Genomic DNA, 16,162 nt, shown 5'->3' with positions numbered 1-16,162 from the left:
TAGGCTTTTTGAATGGAGACAGATATTGCTGTCATCCTTGAAATCTGTGGTTTGGATCAATAATTTTGGGTTTTGAGCAGATTTGGAATGTGTTCTCCTCGTTTGGGCACTGCGCTATTGAACTGGGGCAGCAGGACCAGCAACGAGCAGCGGTTCCCAGTGGCTATTCCCCATCCCATCCTTGTGTGCTGCAAGCAGGGAGGATTTCTCCTCCTCCACTGGGGTGGCAGCAGGACTCCCACAATAGAATCATAGAATAGTTTGGGTTGGGAGGGACCTTCACAGCTCATCCAGTCTATACCCCCTCCAACGAGCAGGGACATCTTCCACTAGATCTGGTCCAAGGAGCTTGGTGCTGCTTGTCTCTGCAGCACAAAGCTGACCTGTCCGGACCTTTCTCTGCTCTGCCCTGTGCTGTTTTCTTCTGCCTTTTGCTTATATGTATGATTTTCCACCCACTGCACCCAAAATACCAGCTTCACACGCCGCTTGCTCTTGGAGTGTGAAGCAATAGTTAAATGAGTAGTTTGGAGGTATTTTTTTCTCTCATTTAGACAGAAGAAACAAGTTCAGCTTTGACCATGCATGTTACATTTTAATTTTTTTCTCATGCCAAGAAATACAAAGAAAGTATATAGGATATACCACATCATCCTGCAAAGAAACATCGATCAGCAAAGAGAAGCACCCAGCTGCGGTTCCTGATGTGTTCATGCTGTGTGTGAAACGTGGCTCTTCCAGTTTGGCTTCAAAACAGGAGGAGCTGGTGCATGGACGGTGGTTGTGGCAGTGGGGGGATAGATCCTGCACTTCCATGCAAAGGATCGTGTCCTGGGCGCCATCTAACAAGTGGCATCAGGGTTGCCTTGGTGAATCCTGCACATGTTCCCTTTCTCATGTTTCTTATCCCGGATGGGTATTTATAGGTTTGAATTTTGCTACCTACTGGTGTCAGCAAATGCTTTACAAACATTCCCACTCTGACAAGGCTGCTTTTCCCCAGCACCCCCTTGGCTTGTGCCCAAGCACGGGAGTTCTCAGTTCAAACCGAATGGTCTTTGCCAAAATTAAAGGATTTATACTGAAAGAAAAATGACCTTAAATTTGCAATTATTTCAGCTTGGCTGTGCAGCCCTGGCCGTGGTTCTGTGACAAGGAACAAAGTGATAGGGTGAGGTTGGGGGTATCAGGGATACAAAAGGGATAAGTCGTGGGACCAGCCCAGTGGATGCATTTCTGCAGCCTCTCCCTGGACTCTGAATGGAAACAGGGGTTTAATTTTATGTAAAAGGGAGGATCTGCTCCTCTTGTCTACATGGAGAAGTCTGTATCTGGAAGGGCAGCTACTGCAGCAGTACATGCTGGAGTCCGGGTCAGAGCCTTAGAGGAACAGGTTCCCTCCTCCTGGATAATCCCTATCAGTAAAACCCAGCGATGACACCTCATTGCCAACAAGATCTGTCCTGGATTGAAGGAAAGGCAGAGGATGGGAGGGAAAAGCTTGTGAGACTCGTGCGTTGCTCTGAGGGGAAGCATGTTAAACTGGCAAGGCTGGGGAGAGAGGTGTAAATGGGAACAGAGTGAAATGCCCACCAGAAAAATCAAACCCTCATTAACATAAGTAAGTCTGAAATAAAATCTTTTGTTGCTTTATTTCCTCCCTTTGTGCTCAGATCCCTTTGGCCTCCTCTGCCAGCACCCATCAGCGTGTTGCTGTGATTGACTGACTCCTACTAGACCTTTTCTGACCATCGGCCATTGCATCTATGAGAAGCTGGTATGAAACCAAGCTACCTTGTCTGTCTGTCTTCCATCTAGCACTGCTGTACCCAGCAAAGGCTCTTCTGTGTCACCCTGCAGAGCCCAGCTCTCCCCCAAACCCTCGGCAGAGGAGCCCAGGGACACCGGTGATAGAGAGGTGCCACCAGCCACGTGCTCTGCTCAGAGGCTCCTTCCCAAGCCATGCAAACTGTGTATTTATATCCCACCGGGACCTCACACTTGTCGATCGTAACTCCTACTTCAACTTACATTTAGAGACGTTTCCCACCTTCTCCAGCTCTTCATCAAGCTATCCTCCTACCAGCTCCACTGCAGGTAAGGCTGGATTGCCATCACATCACTTAGATCTCTCACCTCTCCTTCACTAGGGGATAGAGATTGGCCAGACCCTGAGGATTTCATGACTGTTTTAGTTGCAGACCTGGAAACCTCGATTCTGATCTGTGTGTGTGCAGAGAGGAGGCTGCAGCAGGTGGCAAAGAGCTGTCACAAGTACCAGGGCTTGTTTGTGGGGATGGAGAGGGAAAGTCTTTTCATGACATAGTTGTGATCACTCTCCCGTGTGCTAAAAACACAGTTAAGGAGAGGAGCGGTTGTGCCTACATGTGGCGAAATCATGAGGGATGTTGCTGCTCCCCACAGACCAAAAGAGGACCCCTGCCTGCTGGTGGCCTCAAAATGAAGTTCTGCTGTGATTTACCTCTCATAATACAATGGCAGGTGAGGTGAGTGCCAAGGGTTGGGGGATCAGCAACTTCTTCTTCATGAATACAAGCTAATGCACTCAAAAGAGCCAAAGAGGCAGCTGAGCTGGGATAAAACCGCATAGGATGTGGAGCGCAAGGATCTAGTGCCAAAACCCTCGCAAAATACCAGGCTGCAAAATGTACAGGGAAGCTGGGGGAGAGCAGGGAGAGGAGACTTTCCAGATAAGCCTGGGGAGTTTGTTTCTCCAGCACTGGAAAGCCAGAATACAGGGAGGGAAAATACTGTGTCAGGAGTGACTGTAGATGCTTTCCCCTGGATTTAAACACAGGGTAGGAAACCAAAGCTGCATCCAGGAGTATGGGACAACTGTATCTAACCAGAAAGAAGATTTTGAAGTGAAAGGAATTTAAATGTCTTCATTTTTCTATTTTATAATAGTTAAAAGTGAGACGAGAAGCGGTCACCTCAGCAGCCCCATGATATAGGTGAAGACAGGAGGCACAAACCACCTTTGGGTACAAGCAACACATCATCACAGTGGGGTTTTTTTTGAATGCTTCTGCCTTCTCCTGCATCCAGGTGAATTCTGGTGCCTCTATGCTTTGTGATTCCTCAGCATGGGACTTCTGGCAAGGACCATTGCAGCTGCCTCACAAAGCCCCCTTCCTACAACTGCAGGTATCCCAGTACATTTTGAAGCATGGTGTGTGTTTGCGTAGATCCTCTTGGAAAACCCCAACTTGAAGGAAATCTGTATTCATACGTGGTTTTAGTAAGGAGGAGACAGAAACACGGGTTTCTTTTTGAAGCTCATGTGACTGAGCAACTTTGCCATCGGTGCAATTAGAGCAACATAATGCTAACCCACCTCGTGGGGGGGTGGCAGGGTTTAATCCTCTAAATGAGGTAAAGCACTTTAGATGAAAGGCTTTATATAATGATAAAAGAGCGTTTAAATTCTTACTTAATAAATATTTGGTGCTCTCAAGTACTATAACTCATTGCGGCAGTTTTCCCTGAATGTCAGCTCTTCCTGCCCAAGGAGGAGCTTGCTCAGCTCTTACCATAAGCTGAATTTTGGCAGCTCAAAGGGCAGAAGATGCACAGACAGGCAGCCTGCCCTTATATATCTCAGGGAAAATAACGTGTGCTTCCCAGCAAGCAGCTTTTGGATTCAAGTGTTAAAGAAGGAAACGTTTGGGGGATTTGATGGGATTTCATCAACCATCAGGTGAGATGTTGAGCCTCCAAGGAGGGTTTCTGAAGAGATCTGGTGCCAAGGGGCAACCTGGCAGGGCTGTGAGTGGGAGCTCGCACCCAGCAGCGCTCAGTGGCCCCTGTTTGCTGAAGCTCACAGAAAATGAGTTGCAAAAGAAAGGTTGTGAATTTGGTCCATTTTAGAAGCCAATAGTTTGTAATAGAGTGCTGGCAAAGGGGTGGATGGGAATGGAGCCCAAGGAAAAGTGCTGTAGGGATGTGCTATTGCTGTGAATCTGTTTTAACATCGGGAAGAACGGTAATAGCATGTCTAGGGGATGTGGCTTTCTTACCCCACAGTAACTATCATGCAGAGCCATGGGCATTGCTGTAAACATTCTTTTGTCACTTGTTTGATTGCTCCTCTTTAAAGTGTTTTCTTTTGCTGGGCATTATTTGAGTTCAGAGGTGACACCAGCATGGATTTACAGCGCACCCTGCACTGTGCTACCCCCACGTGCGCACTCGCATAGTCCAGAGAAGTTAGTGCCAAGCAGTTACCATGTGTGAAGTTTCTTATGGTGTGCAGTAGATTCTCCATGTAGACAAGCCCTCAGAAGTGTTAGATTTGGTCTAAGGTTTGGGTTGTTTGGGGTTTTTTCCCAGGAGATTGATGGTAGGGAGCAGAAGTGCCCTGAAGCACCTTATATCTTGGTGCAGTCCATATTTCTAGGTGCCAGGTTGCCAGCTAGAGCCAACAGAAGGGCCAGGGAGTGCAGCTCTTGGTCGTGTACTTGTTCCCGCAAAGTTCTGATAAAAGAGAGGCTCCGCTAATGCAGAGCCCATGGATATGGTCAGAAATCACCTACAAAGCCTGAATAAATCACAGGCAATAAAACTTTGCATAGTCCGGGTGGTCGGATAGAGACCAACCCCAGTAACAACCCACAGCAAGGACAGGGCGAGGGGGAAGAAGAAGGGATGAGGCTGAATGGAGGCTTGAGAGAGTGTGTTGGGATCGGATCCCATGGGAAAAAGCTGAGGGACACGCATGGTGTGGAAGACATGGCGGAGTGCACAGTACCTACAGGCAAATCAGGAGGAGCAAAGTCTATTTTCTTGTTACGTTAAATATAAAACATTAAAAAATAATAGTACTTGTGGAACTGACCCCAGCCAGCTCCAGGGATGCTGGAGACTTTCAGAGGTGCAGAAGAGCATGTGAGCGGTGCAGTGACAGGAGCAGGGATCTTAAACTCCTCCATGCCTCTGAAAATCTCCTGGAAAGCCCTAAACTGAAGCCCAAATGGGTTGGAAAGTGGGGGTTGGATCATGCTGAAGCTTCTGTGTGATGGACATGATGTGACATAAATATGTAAGTGGGTAGAACGGGCTCTCCGTGCCGTGATACTGCTACAGATTTACCAGGCTCTTTTCTCAGCGCCATGAGTATTAACCTCACTTTGGGTGCACAGAGAGGGAAACGGGTGGGTTCACAGAGAAAGCATTATTTTTCATTCCATTAAAAACCCCACTGTTGGGTTGGGGTGAGGAGGAGCCTGGGGTTCTCATGCAGCAACATCCTGCTCTGCCAGCTCTGATATCTGCCCTAGGCGATAAAAGAGCTCATAGGAACAGACATGGAGAACATTCCCAAAGGCATGCAAATGGTCATTGTCTCTTTTTTGTTTGTTTTTTTTCATCAAAAATACAAAAGCACCCACCACATCCTCCAGCTTTTGCTGCAGTTTTGTTCGGAGCAGAGCCGTGGTCCTGCTGCAGCTCTGCTCTTCCCTCCTTCTCCATGGAATAGCTCTCAGCTCCCGATGGCAGTTTGAGCTTTGGGGTTTTTTTATTGTAGAGACAGACTCTGACGATTTAAAAACAAACAACTCCCCATGAATTCGGTGACTTGTGCCAAAATCCTCAGGAGGATTCCTCAGAATGTCCTGTTCTTGCCTTTTAAAACAAGCTTCCTTCTTGGAACTCCCTCCTCTCGTACTTTAGTTGTCTCCCCACTCCGTGAGTTTTGCTGGAGGGGAATGAGGTAGTGGATTTCCCCCTTCTCCTCTCTGCATGGCGTCCCATGTCCTTTCCCATTCTTTCTGGCGATGTTTGTTATTCCATCACTTGTACAAACTCATTTCCAAGAGGCGATGAAGTAGAAGCATGCGTTCCTTCCGACGGCGCTCCAGAGCAGGCTGTCCAGGGCTGCCCACCTAAACTGTGACAATTTTTTGTTGCAAGGCTGAAAGTAAAAACCCCAAAAGGAAAGTTGTCTTCCTCCTCTTCGAGGCATTTGCATTCTTAAAACATCTTCTAGGAAACTGTAAAATAAAGAGAGTCTTAGGGCACCTTCCAGTAGTCACTGATGTTTCCCTTATGCTCTTGGGTTGGGCTTTGTTCTGAGGTTCCTGTTTGCCTGAGCTGCATGCTGGTCATGCTGGTTAGGCAAGTGGGTTTGTGTCTGGGATGTTCCCCAAACATTTTGGGATTGTTTTTCTGGGCAGGTTAATTTGTGTGCTGAAACCCATCAGTTTTTACCCCACTACACTCTTGCAAACCCACCACAGCCTTTGCCAGGGCAAGACCTGTCACCAGCGGGACCTTGTATGGTCACCACTGTACAGTAAGGACAGCACAGGGAAGACTTTCCATTCTGGTCATTTGAACAGGGTGTATTGCTACTGCAGCAGCCCCATTCTCCAAAGTGTTCTGCATGTGTGTGTGCAGCTCATGATGGTCAAACCAGGTGCTTAGTGCCCTACCACTGCAGTTAGGGTGGGAATGGAGCACCACCTGCCTTAGGGTGGTGGTGGTGGATGGTAGGCAAGTGTGTCCTATACAGTGGGCTGGAGACAGGAGCCAGGTGAGGGTTCTGCTCTAGCTGGGCTGGGGAAAAGAGAAAGATGTTACCTCTGACGCTGAGTGAAATGTAGAGCACGATGATGATGGTCCCCAGGACGATGGAGACGATGCTGAGCAGCCTGGCCATGCGTCCGAGTCGCCGGGCTCCGTCCAGGTCCCCTTGCTGCCCACTATTCCTCGACTGGGAGAAACACAGAAAGAGGATCTTAAGAGTGGCTGTGGCTCTGGGGCAGCTCTTTGGCTCTAGTCCTCAGAATGAGAGGTGATGTGATTCCCCCTGTGAGCCCACAGCTTCGACAGCCTGTGAACTGACGCGCCTGGAGAAGCCCCCTTGGGATGCTGTTCGCTTGCCCTGGGTAGGACCTGTACTGGCTCGAGTCTGTCTTTTGTTAGAGGACTAAGAGCAAGCCCCAGCATGGGACAAGAGGCACAGTGCAGACCCAGCCCCTTTCTCTTCCATGGAAAGCCCTGGCATTCTTGAGCTCAGTCCCCAGAGCAGCTCACATCTATGGGACTGCATAGAAGTGGGCAACACTGCCCTTCTGTACAGGAAAAGCATCCTGCCACCATCATATGCAAATTCCTATCTTGAGAAGGGATATATATTGCCAGTTTAACAATCACTGGCAAGCTGGAAAAGCAAAGCAGTGACATTTCCCAAGCAGCATGTGACCTCTTTGCTGGCCACTGGAGCTGAATGTGTGTGCGAGAGGAAGGGGTTTGATAAAGTGGCAGTAACTGCTGGCTTTCATCTTGTGATGGGATCTGCTTTGGTGCCTCTGTGTTACCCTGAATTTCTGCATCAGCATACACGGGTCGTGTTCGCCAGATCTGTTATTAAATGCAGTCCTCCTACAGTGAGTTCCTGCTCTTATGTGTGCTGTAGGGAGGGAAGGAATAGGCCATGCAGCTTCTCTATTCTGCTTCTAGTTCCATTGTGATTTCCCCTGCTGCTCTTCAGTTCCATTGTGATTTCCCTGCCTGATTTCTTCAGGCAGCTCAGTGAAAGCTTTCCTAACTAAAAGAAAGGGCTCCCTGGCTGTGGCACAAATGAGGAATGGGATGGGGAAAGCACTGGAGGGTGCCTGGAATTTATTGTGTGTGGACTCATTAAAGGATTAAGAGAGATCCCCAGCAGTTGGAGCTAGCACAGGACTCGCCTGGTGCTGATGTTGGGGAGCACTGGTGTCTTAACCAGCTCTTGGTGGGATAAATTGCAGCAGTGGCAACCCAGGGTGAATGGAAAACACAGCTTGGAGGTTCCCTTGGAAACTTTGCTTCTCACTGCTCCATTGGGGCTGGCCACCCATGGGCTTGACAGAGATCCAGACCCTGGGGGCAGCTCCAGGGGCGTTAGTGAAGCGTCTCTAGGGAAGTGGCTAGATATGGCTCTGGGGCAACAATTTAGCTGTAGTCCCCCTGTGAGCCCATTATGCAAGGGGCTGGATGGGTTTAGCATATTTGGGCTCACACGCAAAGGGGAGAGACATATATTGGATTGAGCATGGGCTCACCCAGACCTTGCCTGATGCCTGATGGTGCAGAGAGGGTGATGCTGTGGCCTGGCTCCTCCATGCTTTGATGCCAGCTCTTACTGCCCTGTGCTCAGCAGGAAGGAAGACCCGCTGGGCAAGAGAAGCCTCCACCTATGCCAACCACACACAGCAACCTGAAGACCAAGCAGAGCTCACCAGACAAAGCACAATATGCAGATGCACGGTAAACTTTCGGAGTAAGTGATTAAATAAGGACTAATCTTGCTTCTTGCACTTGTAATTGGCAATTACTTGGTTCCCAAGTGAAAAATACTGGAAATAAGAATTCCTGGTGTGGAAGCAGCATCACTGCTGAGAGAAGAGCCCACAGTGCTCCTCAGCTTGCTTGGAGCGAGTGTGCTGGGGCTTCCTGCACTTGGCTAAGGGAGGCCCTAGCACTTAGCAGAAGGGCCCTGAGCAGTACCACGGCGAGGTTATTGTGGTGAAATTACTCACCGTGCGTCAGCATTTGCTGTGTGTGGTGGAGAGGCTGGAGCCCCTCCATCAGCAGAACAGGAGCTCACTGCTAGAGAAGAAGCAGACGGTCTGTGACCAGCACAGCTCTCCAGGCAGAAAAGCCTTCCCGAATTCACGCAGTGCCTTCTGCCTCCCATGAAATCCATTGGGAAGGGGTATTGGAGGGAGGGGAATTGGATAAGGGGTTTTAAGGTCCATCCAGGTAATGTTTTCAGCTGGTTGGAAAGGCTTGGAGGGGGGGAAAGGGAAGCAAAGCTGGTTGCGGGGAGGAGGGAGCCCAGATCAAGTCTGTCACCTTGATCCAGTGGAGGAGTCGGGCAAAACTCCCCTTGACTTCACTGGCAAGGGGTTTTGTGGATACTTTAACTGTGTTGGAGCAGTTACTCTTTCTTTAGAGCTGGTTTTAAGTATCTAACATTTTTATATGGGTTAAAGGCTTCTTCTCCTGCCCCATCCACCTCCAGCCATGCTGCCTTGGCTGAGCCAAGGATCCGGAGCAGAGGGAGACGGGGAGCAGGCTGCAGGGCTGCCTGCATGTCCCCCATGTGCCAGCTCCTCCCTTTGGAGTGTGGCTGCTAAAACTGGGGAAACGGTTACGCAAATAAATATACTAGCTAAAAAGAGTTAAAGATGGAAGTGTATTGACCCTGCCCATCGCAGGGGTTTGGAACTAGATGATCTTAAGATCCTTTCCAACCCTAACTATTCTATGATTCTATTAAAACAATCCCACTTTCCTTTCAAAAGAAGTCTATCTCAGAAATAACAACTGAGCTGGAAATGGTCCCCTCTCAAATGTTTTAAAATAAAATAGTCAGGAGGCCCAGCACAGCTCCAGAACTAGCTGTGAAACATCACTGAGAATTCAAATGAACAAATACTTGATGCTATTGCACCATTTCCCCTTCATCCTGTGCCCTCTTGGCAGCACCATGGCCAAATGGTCCCCGGCCCAGGCTGTGTGCTGGCTGCTGCTCTGCAGCTCTCCGTAGGTAAAATGCAGCTTTAAAGTTTTCCATGTTCTCGTTTTAGTTTGCATCACCATGTAAATAACATAGCAGAACCTCAAAGAGGCAGCTGCTTTCACTGCATCCTTGCAGCCATCCTGCTCCGCTCTCTTGACACCCTCTGTAACACCATCCCCAGTGCTGGCACCAAGAAAGCTCAAGACTTTGTTCCTTCTGGTCTCGGCAGCCCGTTTGACAGACCATATCCAAAATCAGCGGGATGCAGCCAAGAGCCAATTTTCATTACAGAACAGGAGGTGACAAAATGAAGCCTCATGGGCTGGCACTGAAAGCCAGGGAGGACGTGGTACCCAGGGATTGACAGGATCCCTGCCCTGCTCACTGACAGCTTCCAACGGTTGGGATTCTTTTTTAGGCTCCGGTTTTTGTAACATGTGTAATATTTTTACAGGGTGTGGGATAGATTGCCACGAAATACGCAGTTTCAGCTGTCTTCTAGGGAAAATATATAAGCTAAGGCATTTGATATATTTACCACTACAGCTTCTGGAAGTGTTTATTGCTCATTTATCCTGAACAATTATGAAACATAGATCAGCACTGGCATGGGTTGTTTAGCAAGCTTTTGTTACTGTACATATATTATTCATTGGTGTGGAACAGTTGGATTTTAGCTCTCTAGTATCACTAATCCTGTGTTTTGCTTTCCACATAAAAACATTAACATCTTGTTTATTAGTCGAGACTCGCCAAGGCAGAATATCCCAGAAAGGCTTGAGGGCTATGGGGGAGTGAGTCGCTGTGTGTGTGCCAAGGGACTCTGTGCGAGAGCGGAGCAGTAGGAAATCAGAAGGACACTAGAAGTGGGGCTGGAAGGACAGGCTGCATCACAGCACCCATGAGGCCAGGTAAGTCTGGGTGACTCAAAAGAGTTTTTAATCTTACCTGGGTTCAAACTGTTCCCTGTTCAAGTTACTGCTCAGAAGGTTTTTTCCCGTAATAGATTGCCTAACTTGCCTTGTTGCAAAAGAATGCAATTACTTTTCTGTGCTAGTCACAGGGATGGAGAAGATGGATCGTCACCTCCTCTTCCTCGTAATTGTTCCCAATTTATGAACTGGCTTTAGTTGCACTCTGCTGCCTTCCACCAGTTACTCAGAATAATAATCCTCAACACTTGCGTTGAAGAAAACATTCCAAGAGAGATATAAGGCAACATCAGACCTAGATGACTGTGCCGTTTAACATGAATTAAGGATAATTTGACTTCTCCCACATCTTTGGGGAATGACAGTACTGACTTCGGACACCAAGTACCGTGCAGAATTGCCCTCGGTGTTACTGTATGCTGGTTCTGGGTGGATTTACATTTCTTTTTCACTTCATTTGCTTGGAGTTTTGTACACTGGTACAAAAGATGAGACAGTGACCTGTCTCATCTTCCCTCTTGTGGCTGCACTTTGGTAGGAAGGGGAAGGGATTTGATAACATCAATACAGTGTGTGTGTGGTACCCAGCCCTGCCCTGTGCTCCTCCAAGATGAGTCCCAAGCTGCACTGCCCTTGTGTTCATCAGCTCCACTCTCTGGCTTGGGGAAGGACCCGAACCCCTCAGTGCAGCCAGGTCCTTGCTTGGTCAAGAAAACACACCTAAGGGTCAGTGGAGGAGCCTCCAGGTAACTCAGTTCCACACCACCAGCGTTATCAGGAACAGGCTGAGGGCGAGAGCTGATTTTCTTTTTCCACCTCTGGCCATAGGTCCTGCTGGGATCTGAGAGCAGCTTTTGGAAACTGATTTATGAGACAACCCAAAAGCATTCATTTGCTTTCCTCTCTTGTTCCTGCTTATTACTCAGGGAAAACAAAAAGCTTTCATGTGCAAAAAGCATTGACTTAGGAAAGAAAAATGCAATGGCAGAGCTAAAGGAATATCAGCACATTGTGGAAAGTTCCCCCTGCCTCACCAGGCACCAGGAATCATGAAAACCTGGTTCCTTCTCAGGTTTGGGGGTGGGTTTTATTCTGTAGGGAGACCTAAGCTTGTGGGAGTCTTGAGAGTCACTAAATTCCTCCCCAGTGTAAGCATCAGCTGATGTCCCAAGAACTGTTCCTGCTGGCTCTGGTCAATGCTGTTACAGGCTTTGGAAGCAGAAGGCAGCCAAATAGTCTTCCTGCCTTGTTGGTCCTGCCTGCCTTTGGGTTTAATACAGTAAAAACACACCAGTACCTCACTGTCTAGCCCTATTAACTAACTTCTGCTCTTTTCTCACTGTTTATTCTTCTGCTCTATGGGGTTTATGTGGCCCACGGCACATCCCCACCGCGCTGGAGGCTGTAACGCCCGCAAGAGAAAGTGTGAGAATCTATTTTGCATGAAGGCTAATGTGGTTGGAAAATCCCCGTGAGAGACCTTGTTTATTACCATGGATATGCAATACCCAGCTGCTTTCCCTCTCTTTGCAGTGCAAAGCCAAACAAGGCTGGCTGGCTTCCCCGTATGCTGCCTAAACAGGCTCCACCACACAACTGTACTACGCAGATGACAGCTGGCACTGGCAGAAATGATGATTCCTCCTCAGAATGGAAACTGGTCTCTCTAGGGGGCTTTCTGTGGCAATTGCCAGTGTCTGTCTTCAAGTTGGTGGTGATGGGTTTGGGGGAAAGGCTGGCTGCAGGTACCCTACAGTGTATTTGTGTGGTAAGCAGGTAATTGCTTTCCCTGAGCTGATTTCCAAATAGAAGATTTGCCTCCATTGCAAATTAAGGGCACAAAAGATGCCCAGGGGCTGAACAGCAGTGGGGCATCTGATGGGTAAGGTGGTGACCGTACTTGCAGGGCTATGCTGACTGAGCCACCTCTACCTGAGATGGGCGGGAGGCTGGCTGGCTTTATTCTCCCTTGTTCTGATGTTGGTGTATTTACTGAGGTATGGGGGATGTTGAATGGAGAAAACTGCTTCTTCAGGGCGACTAAAAGAGCTGCAGGTGCAGCCTGTCGCTTTGAGGTGTCCGAGGAACCAGCCTCCAGCCAGGGTCTCCCCAGTGCTGCAGGGCTGGGCTCGGCTGCTGGGCGGTGCGGAGCGAGGAAGGGAGATCCCTTGTCCTCGCTTCGCCTCGCAGCTCCTGCCCGGGGAAGCCCAGCGAGTCGCTCTGGACCGCTGCCGGGCGGCAGGGACCGCGCTTCCCTGGGTGCGCCCGGATCCCACCCTCAAATCCCGGCCGGCCGTCGCCATCCCGCCACCTCCCCGGGAGCTGTCCCCGGTTCGGGCGCCGGTCCCCGCCCGCCTCCCTTCCCCGGAGCGATAGAAGCGCAGAGCAGCGGCACGGCTCGGCCGAGCCCCGCGCGATCCCGGCTGGGCTGCGGGAGCTGCGCCGGCTCCTCCCGCCCCGGTTCCCGCCGCGCCCCGGTCCCCGCCGGTGCAGCACCGCGGACAGCTCCGGCGCGGCCCCGGCCCCGTCGAGGAGGCGGCGGCGGTAGCGGGGAAGGCTCCGGGCGGGTCCGGGCACACGGCGGGTCCCGCACTCACCATGATGGAGAAGACGAGGGCCACGACGTTGATGGGCCAGACGGGGCAGAAGCAAGAGAAGATGGCGAGCACCAGGTAGTCCCGCGGGCGGCCCTGCTCCGGTGCCGCCGTGCTGGTGGCGATGGAGGAGGCTCTGCCCAGGCTGAGCCGGGACGGCGAGAGCGGAGGCGCCTCCAGGTGCCCAACCGACACCGACTTGTAGGAGAGCCCGTGCCCGTTGCGCTCTGCCTCGCCCGGCAGCGCGGCCGTGAAGGATTTGGAACCGCGGAGGCCCTTTTCCTCCCGGCTCTCGGTCGCCGCCAGCAGCTTCTCGGTCTCCTGGAAGCGGGTGGGCAGCGTCGTGCCCGAGCCCGAGCCGGAGCCCGAGCCCGAGCCGCCGGGCGCGGAGCCGCTGCTCGCCATGGCCCGGCGGAGCGGGCTCCGGGAGCGCCCCGCCGCCGCCGCTCTGCGCCCGGGGCCCGCCGCCCCGCGGGAGGCCGTGCCGGAGGAGGGGCCAGCTCGGTTCAGCCCCCGGGGCAGGATTGGGGGCCGCGGACCGCCCCCGGGATGTCCCCGATCCCCCCCCGCCCCTGGGCTGCGCTCAACCTCCGCCCGACTCGCTGCCCCCGGGGATGTGGTGGGTGGGAAAGCCGGGGTGTCCCCTGTCGCCTCCAACCCGAGGCTCTGCCCCGCCCCACCGATCCCCCGCTCTTCCCGGGGGCTCTCACGGGCTCGGCTCCTCTGCAGCGGAACGTGAGAGCCCAACCCTGAGCGGGGTGCAGGGTGGTGCCGTGGGCAGGTCTGTGCCGGGTGCCGGTGCACACATCCCTGCTGTCCCTGGAGCTCTCCTGGTCGCAAGCCTTTCGCCAGGCGGGTGGGGGACATGCGACAAAGACTAGAGCCACAAACCCCTCATCGCTGCGGGGAGGGGCTGGAGCTGCCCTGTCCCCTGTGCAGGCAGGGACTGCCTGGGGTGTGATGGTGTCTGGGCAGCCGGTGGGTGCCCGATAGTACCCCTGGTTCCATCCGCTCTGGGAAAGCATCCCATGGTGAGAGGAGGCCCTGGGCACGCTGTGCTGAGCTCACCCTGCCCTCGCTTTGTGTGGGTGACTCTGGAGACACAGCGGCTGCAGGCACAGACACCAAATCTGTGTGTTTCTGACCTGCTAAGGAGAAAGGGTGCTAGTGCAGGGGTAGGTTACATCCTGTAAAACAAATAACAGCATCCTTCGGAGCAGGGAGTGCTGTGAGGGGCAGGAGGGAGGGCTAAAAAACCGCACATGGCTGGACGGCTGGCAAAGATGGATGTTTTCCACCCATTCTGTATTATGCCTCAGTCCCAAATTTGTCAGGGATTTCCCTGGCAGTAAGTGCCATCTGCGGGACACACCCAGCACCTTCTGCATCTCCAAGAGGTGCCCAAGGAGCTGTTGTCTGCTGCCCAGCCCTGCCCAGAGCCTGCCAGGCTGCTGCCCCCTCCCAGCCCCTGGGAGTTATCCCATCCTCCAGCCTCCAGCCTGAATTAGGACCTGCATTTCCTAAACGTGAACCTGAGAGCAGTGGGGTGATCCTGCTTTGGGAGGTCCCGTGGGGTTATGCCTCCCTCCCTGCTTTTCTCTGGCCATCTGCTTCCATCTGTTTCACTTGGAGTGACCGCCAGAGTTGAGGGTAAAACCTGGAGATGCAAATTTGGGTGGGGAGAGTGGTTCATGTCTCAGAGCTGGGTTTCATTTAAACCTTCTTTGAATGATGGTATTGCTGAACCCTCCCTCCCCATGTGATGGGTGCTGACAGAGCAGGGATGTGTGCTGGGAAAGGCATCCAGAGCAGGGAAAGCTACCCAGAGCAGGGATGCTGTTGGGAGAAGCAGGATTCCTTCAGTGGACATCACAGCAGGCCTTCTCTTGGCAGCGGGAACATCTATTGGAGATTAAAGCCAAGATGCCTGACACCGTCAGCACTTTAAAGAGGCTCCTTTGCTGAGCAAAGAGCTCTCTCTCCTGGCTGCTGCTAGCTTTCCTCTGCTCATTGCCCAGCTCCCTTGTCCCACCTGGGGATTAAGGGAGGAGGAGGAGACCCTGGGGAGGGGCTGGCACATGGGAGTGGAGGGTTGAGATGGTTGTTCCATCTCATATTCCATGGTTGAAATATTCCCCCCCCCCGTGGAAAGAGCTGAGACTGCCCTCGGTGTGCTGGCCAGCAGTGCTGGAGCTCGGCTGGGAGCACTGGGAAGGGAGCAGCAGGGCTGGAGGAGCTCTGCGGGGGCTCAGCACTGCAGGAAGCACACAGTGTAATTTGCCCTATCCAAGAATCTGCCGGCTGTGATGTGTGTGGCTGTAAAACCCGCCTAATTCCTGCAGCAATTCCAGCTTGCTGAGCCTCGGGCAGAAAGGAGCCCTCTCAGCATCCCGGCCAGTCCGAGCTCTCTAAGCCAGAGGGAAGGGGCCTTTTTAGTAAAATTCCCCCTTCCTCCCTGCTGCTGGGTCCATCCAGGAGCACTCTATCTGCCTGTCCCATCAGAGCCCCCTTTGCCACAATCAGAGAGAAACTGCAGACTGATGGGTGGGTTTTATGAAAGCCGACATCTGTCTCCCCTCCCAGCCTCACAAATCTGCTGGGCACATTGGCACCAATGAGCTTAGCATCCAAAGTCCCAGGGCACTAACCTTCCCCTGGTTCTGCTCCCCTCCTTCCCCGGTGGGAGCCAGAGCAACCAGCCAGCCAGAGGCTTTAGTGTGATCCCCACAGCCCATCTGTCCACCCCACACATATTAACACCAGTGCTGCAGTGCTGGGTTTATAAGCCATGTTTTCTCACAAGCAAGAGAGAATAAATAACAGTGACAATCAGCAATGGTGAGACCTCGCAACAAGAAACATGGAGCTGGCACTTCCAGAGGACTTTCCACCTTCCCCAGTGTTCCCACAGAGCAGAGACCTGCAGGCAGGCAGTGCCGGGGTCCCATACGGCATGTCAGGGGCTCACAGCTCTCACCTTCATCACAGCTGAGCTCTGCATCCTGATGCGCTTCTCTCTCATACAACAGTCCCTTCCCACTCCCCCATTTGTCCTGCAGATCCATTACCTTCCCGGCACCATCTCTCCATCCCAGCCCTGCAGG

At 51.9% G+C, this 16,162-nt stretch overlaps 1 protein-coding gene across 1 annotated transcript; it reads right to left on the bottom strand.

Moving 5' to 3' along the window:
• Positions 1-568: 568 nt before the first annotated feature.
• Positions 569-13,598, bottom strand: TRARG1 (trafficking regulator of GLUT4 (SLC2A4) 1). Its single transcript, XM_030472666.1, has 3 exons — positions 13,062-13,598; positions 6,604-6,736; positions 569-6,014 (listed from the first exon to the last, which is right to left on the bottom strand). Exons 1-3 carry the CDS (start codon positions 13,461-13,463, stop codon positions 6,007-6,009), a joined length of 543 nt encoding a protein of 180 aa, XP_030328526.1. The 5' UTR covers positions 13,464-13,598; the 3' UTR covers positions 569-6,006.
• Between the last annotated feature and the right edge of the window lie 2,564 nt (positions 13,599-16,162).

This window comes from Strigops habroptila (genome assembly GCF_004027225.2).
Source record: "Strigops habroptila isolate Jane chromosome 13 unlocalized genomic scaffold, bStrHab1.2.pri S16, whole genome shotgun sequence".
Taxonomy (NCBI): domain Eukaryota; kingdom Metazoa; phylum Chordata; class Aves; order Psittaciformes; family Psittacidae; genus Strigops; species Strigops habroptila.
The sequence above is the reverse complement of the archived record's forward strand: the minus strand, read 5'-3'. Positions and strand labels throughout refer to the sequence as shown.

What these genes read in the sequence shown, in the direction of transcription:
- TRARG1 (XM_030472666.1), bottom strand. Translation starts at nt 13,463, where the DNA reads ATGGCGAGCAGCGGCTCCGCGCCCGGCGGCTCGGGCTCGGGCTCCGGC. An exon ending in CCCTCGTCTTCTCCATCATG is followed by an intron (nt 6,737 to 13,061) that starts GTGAGTGCGGGA and finishes TGTTTCTCCCAG; the next exon opens with TCGAGGAATAGTGGGCAGCA.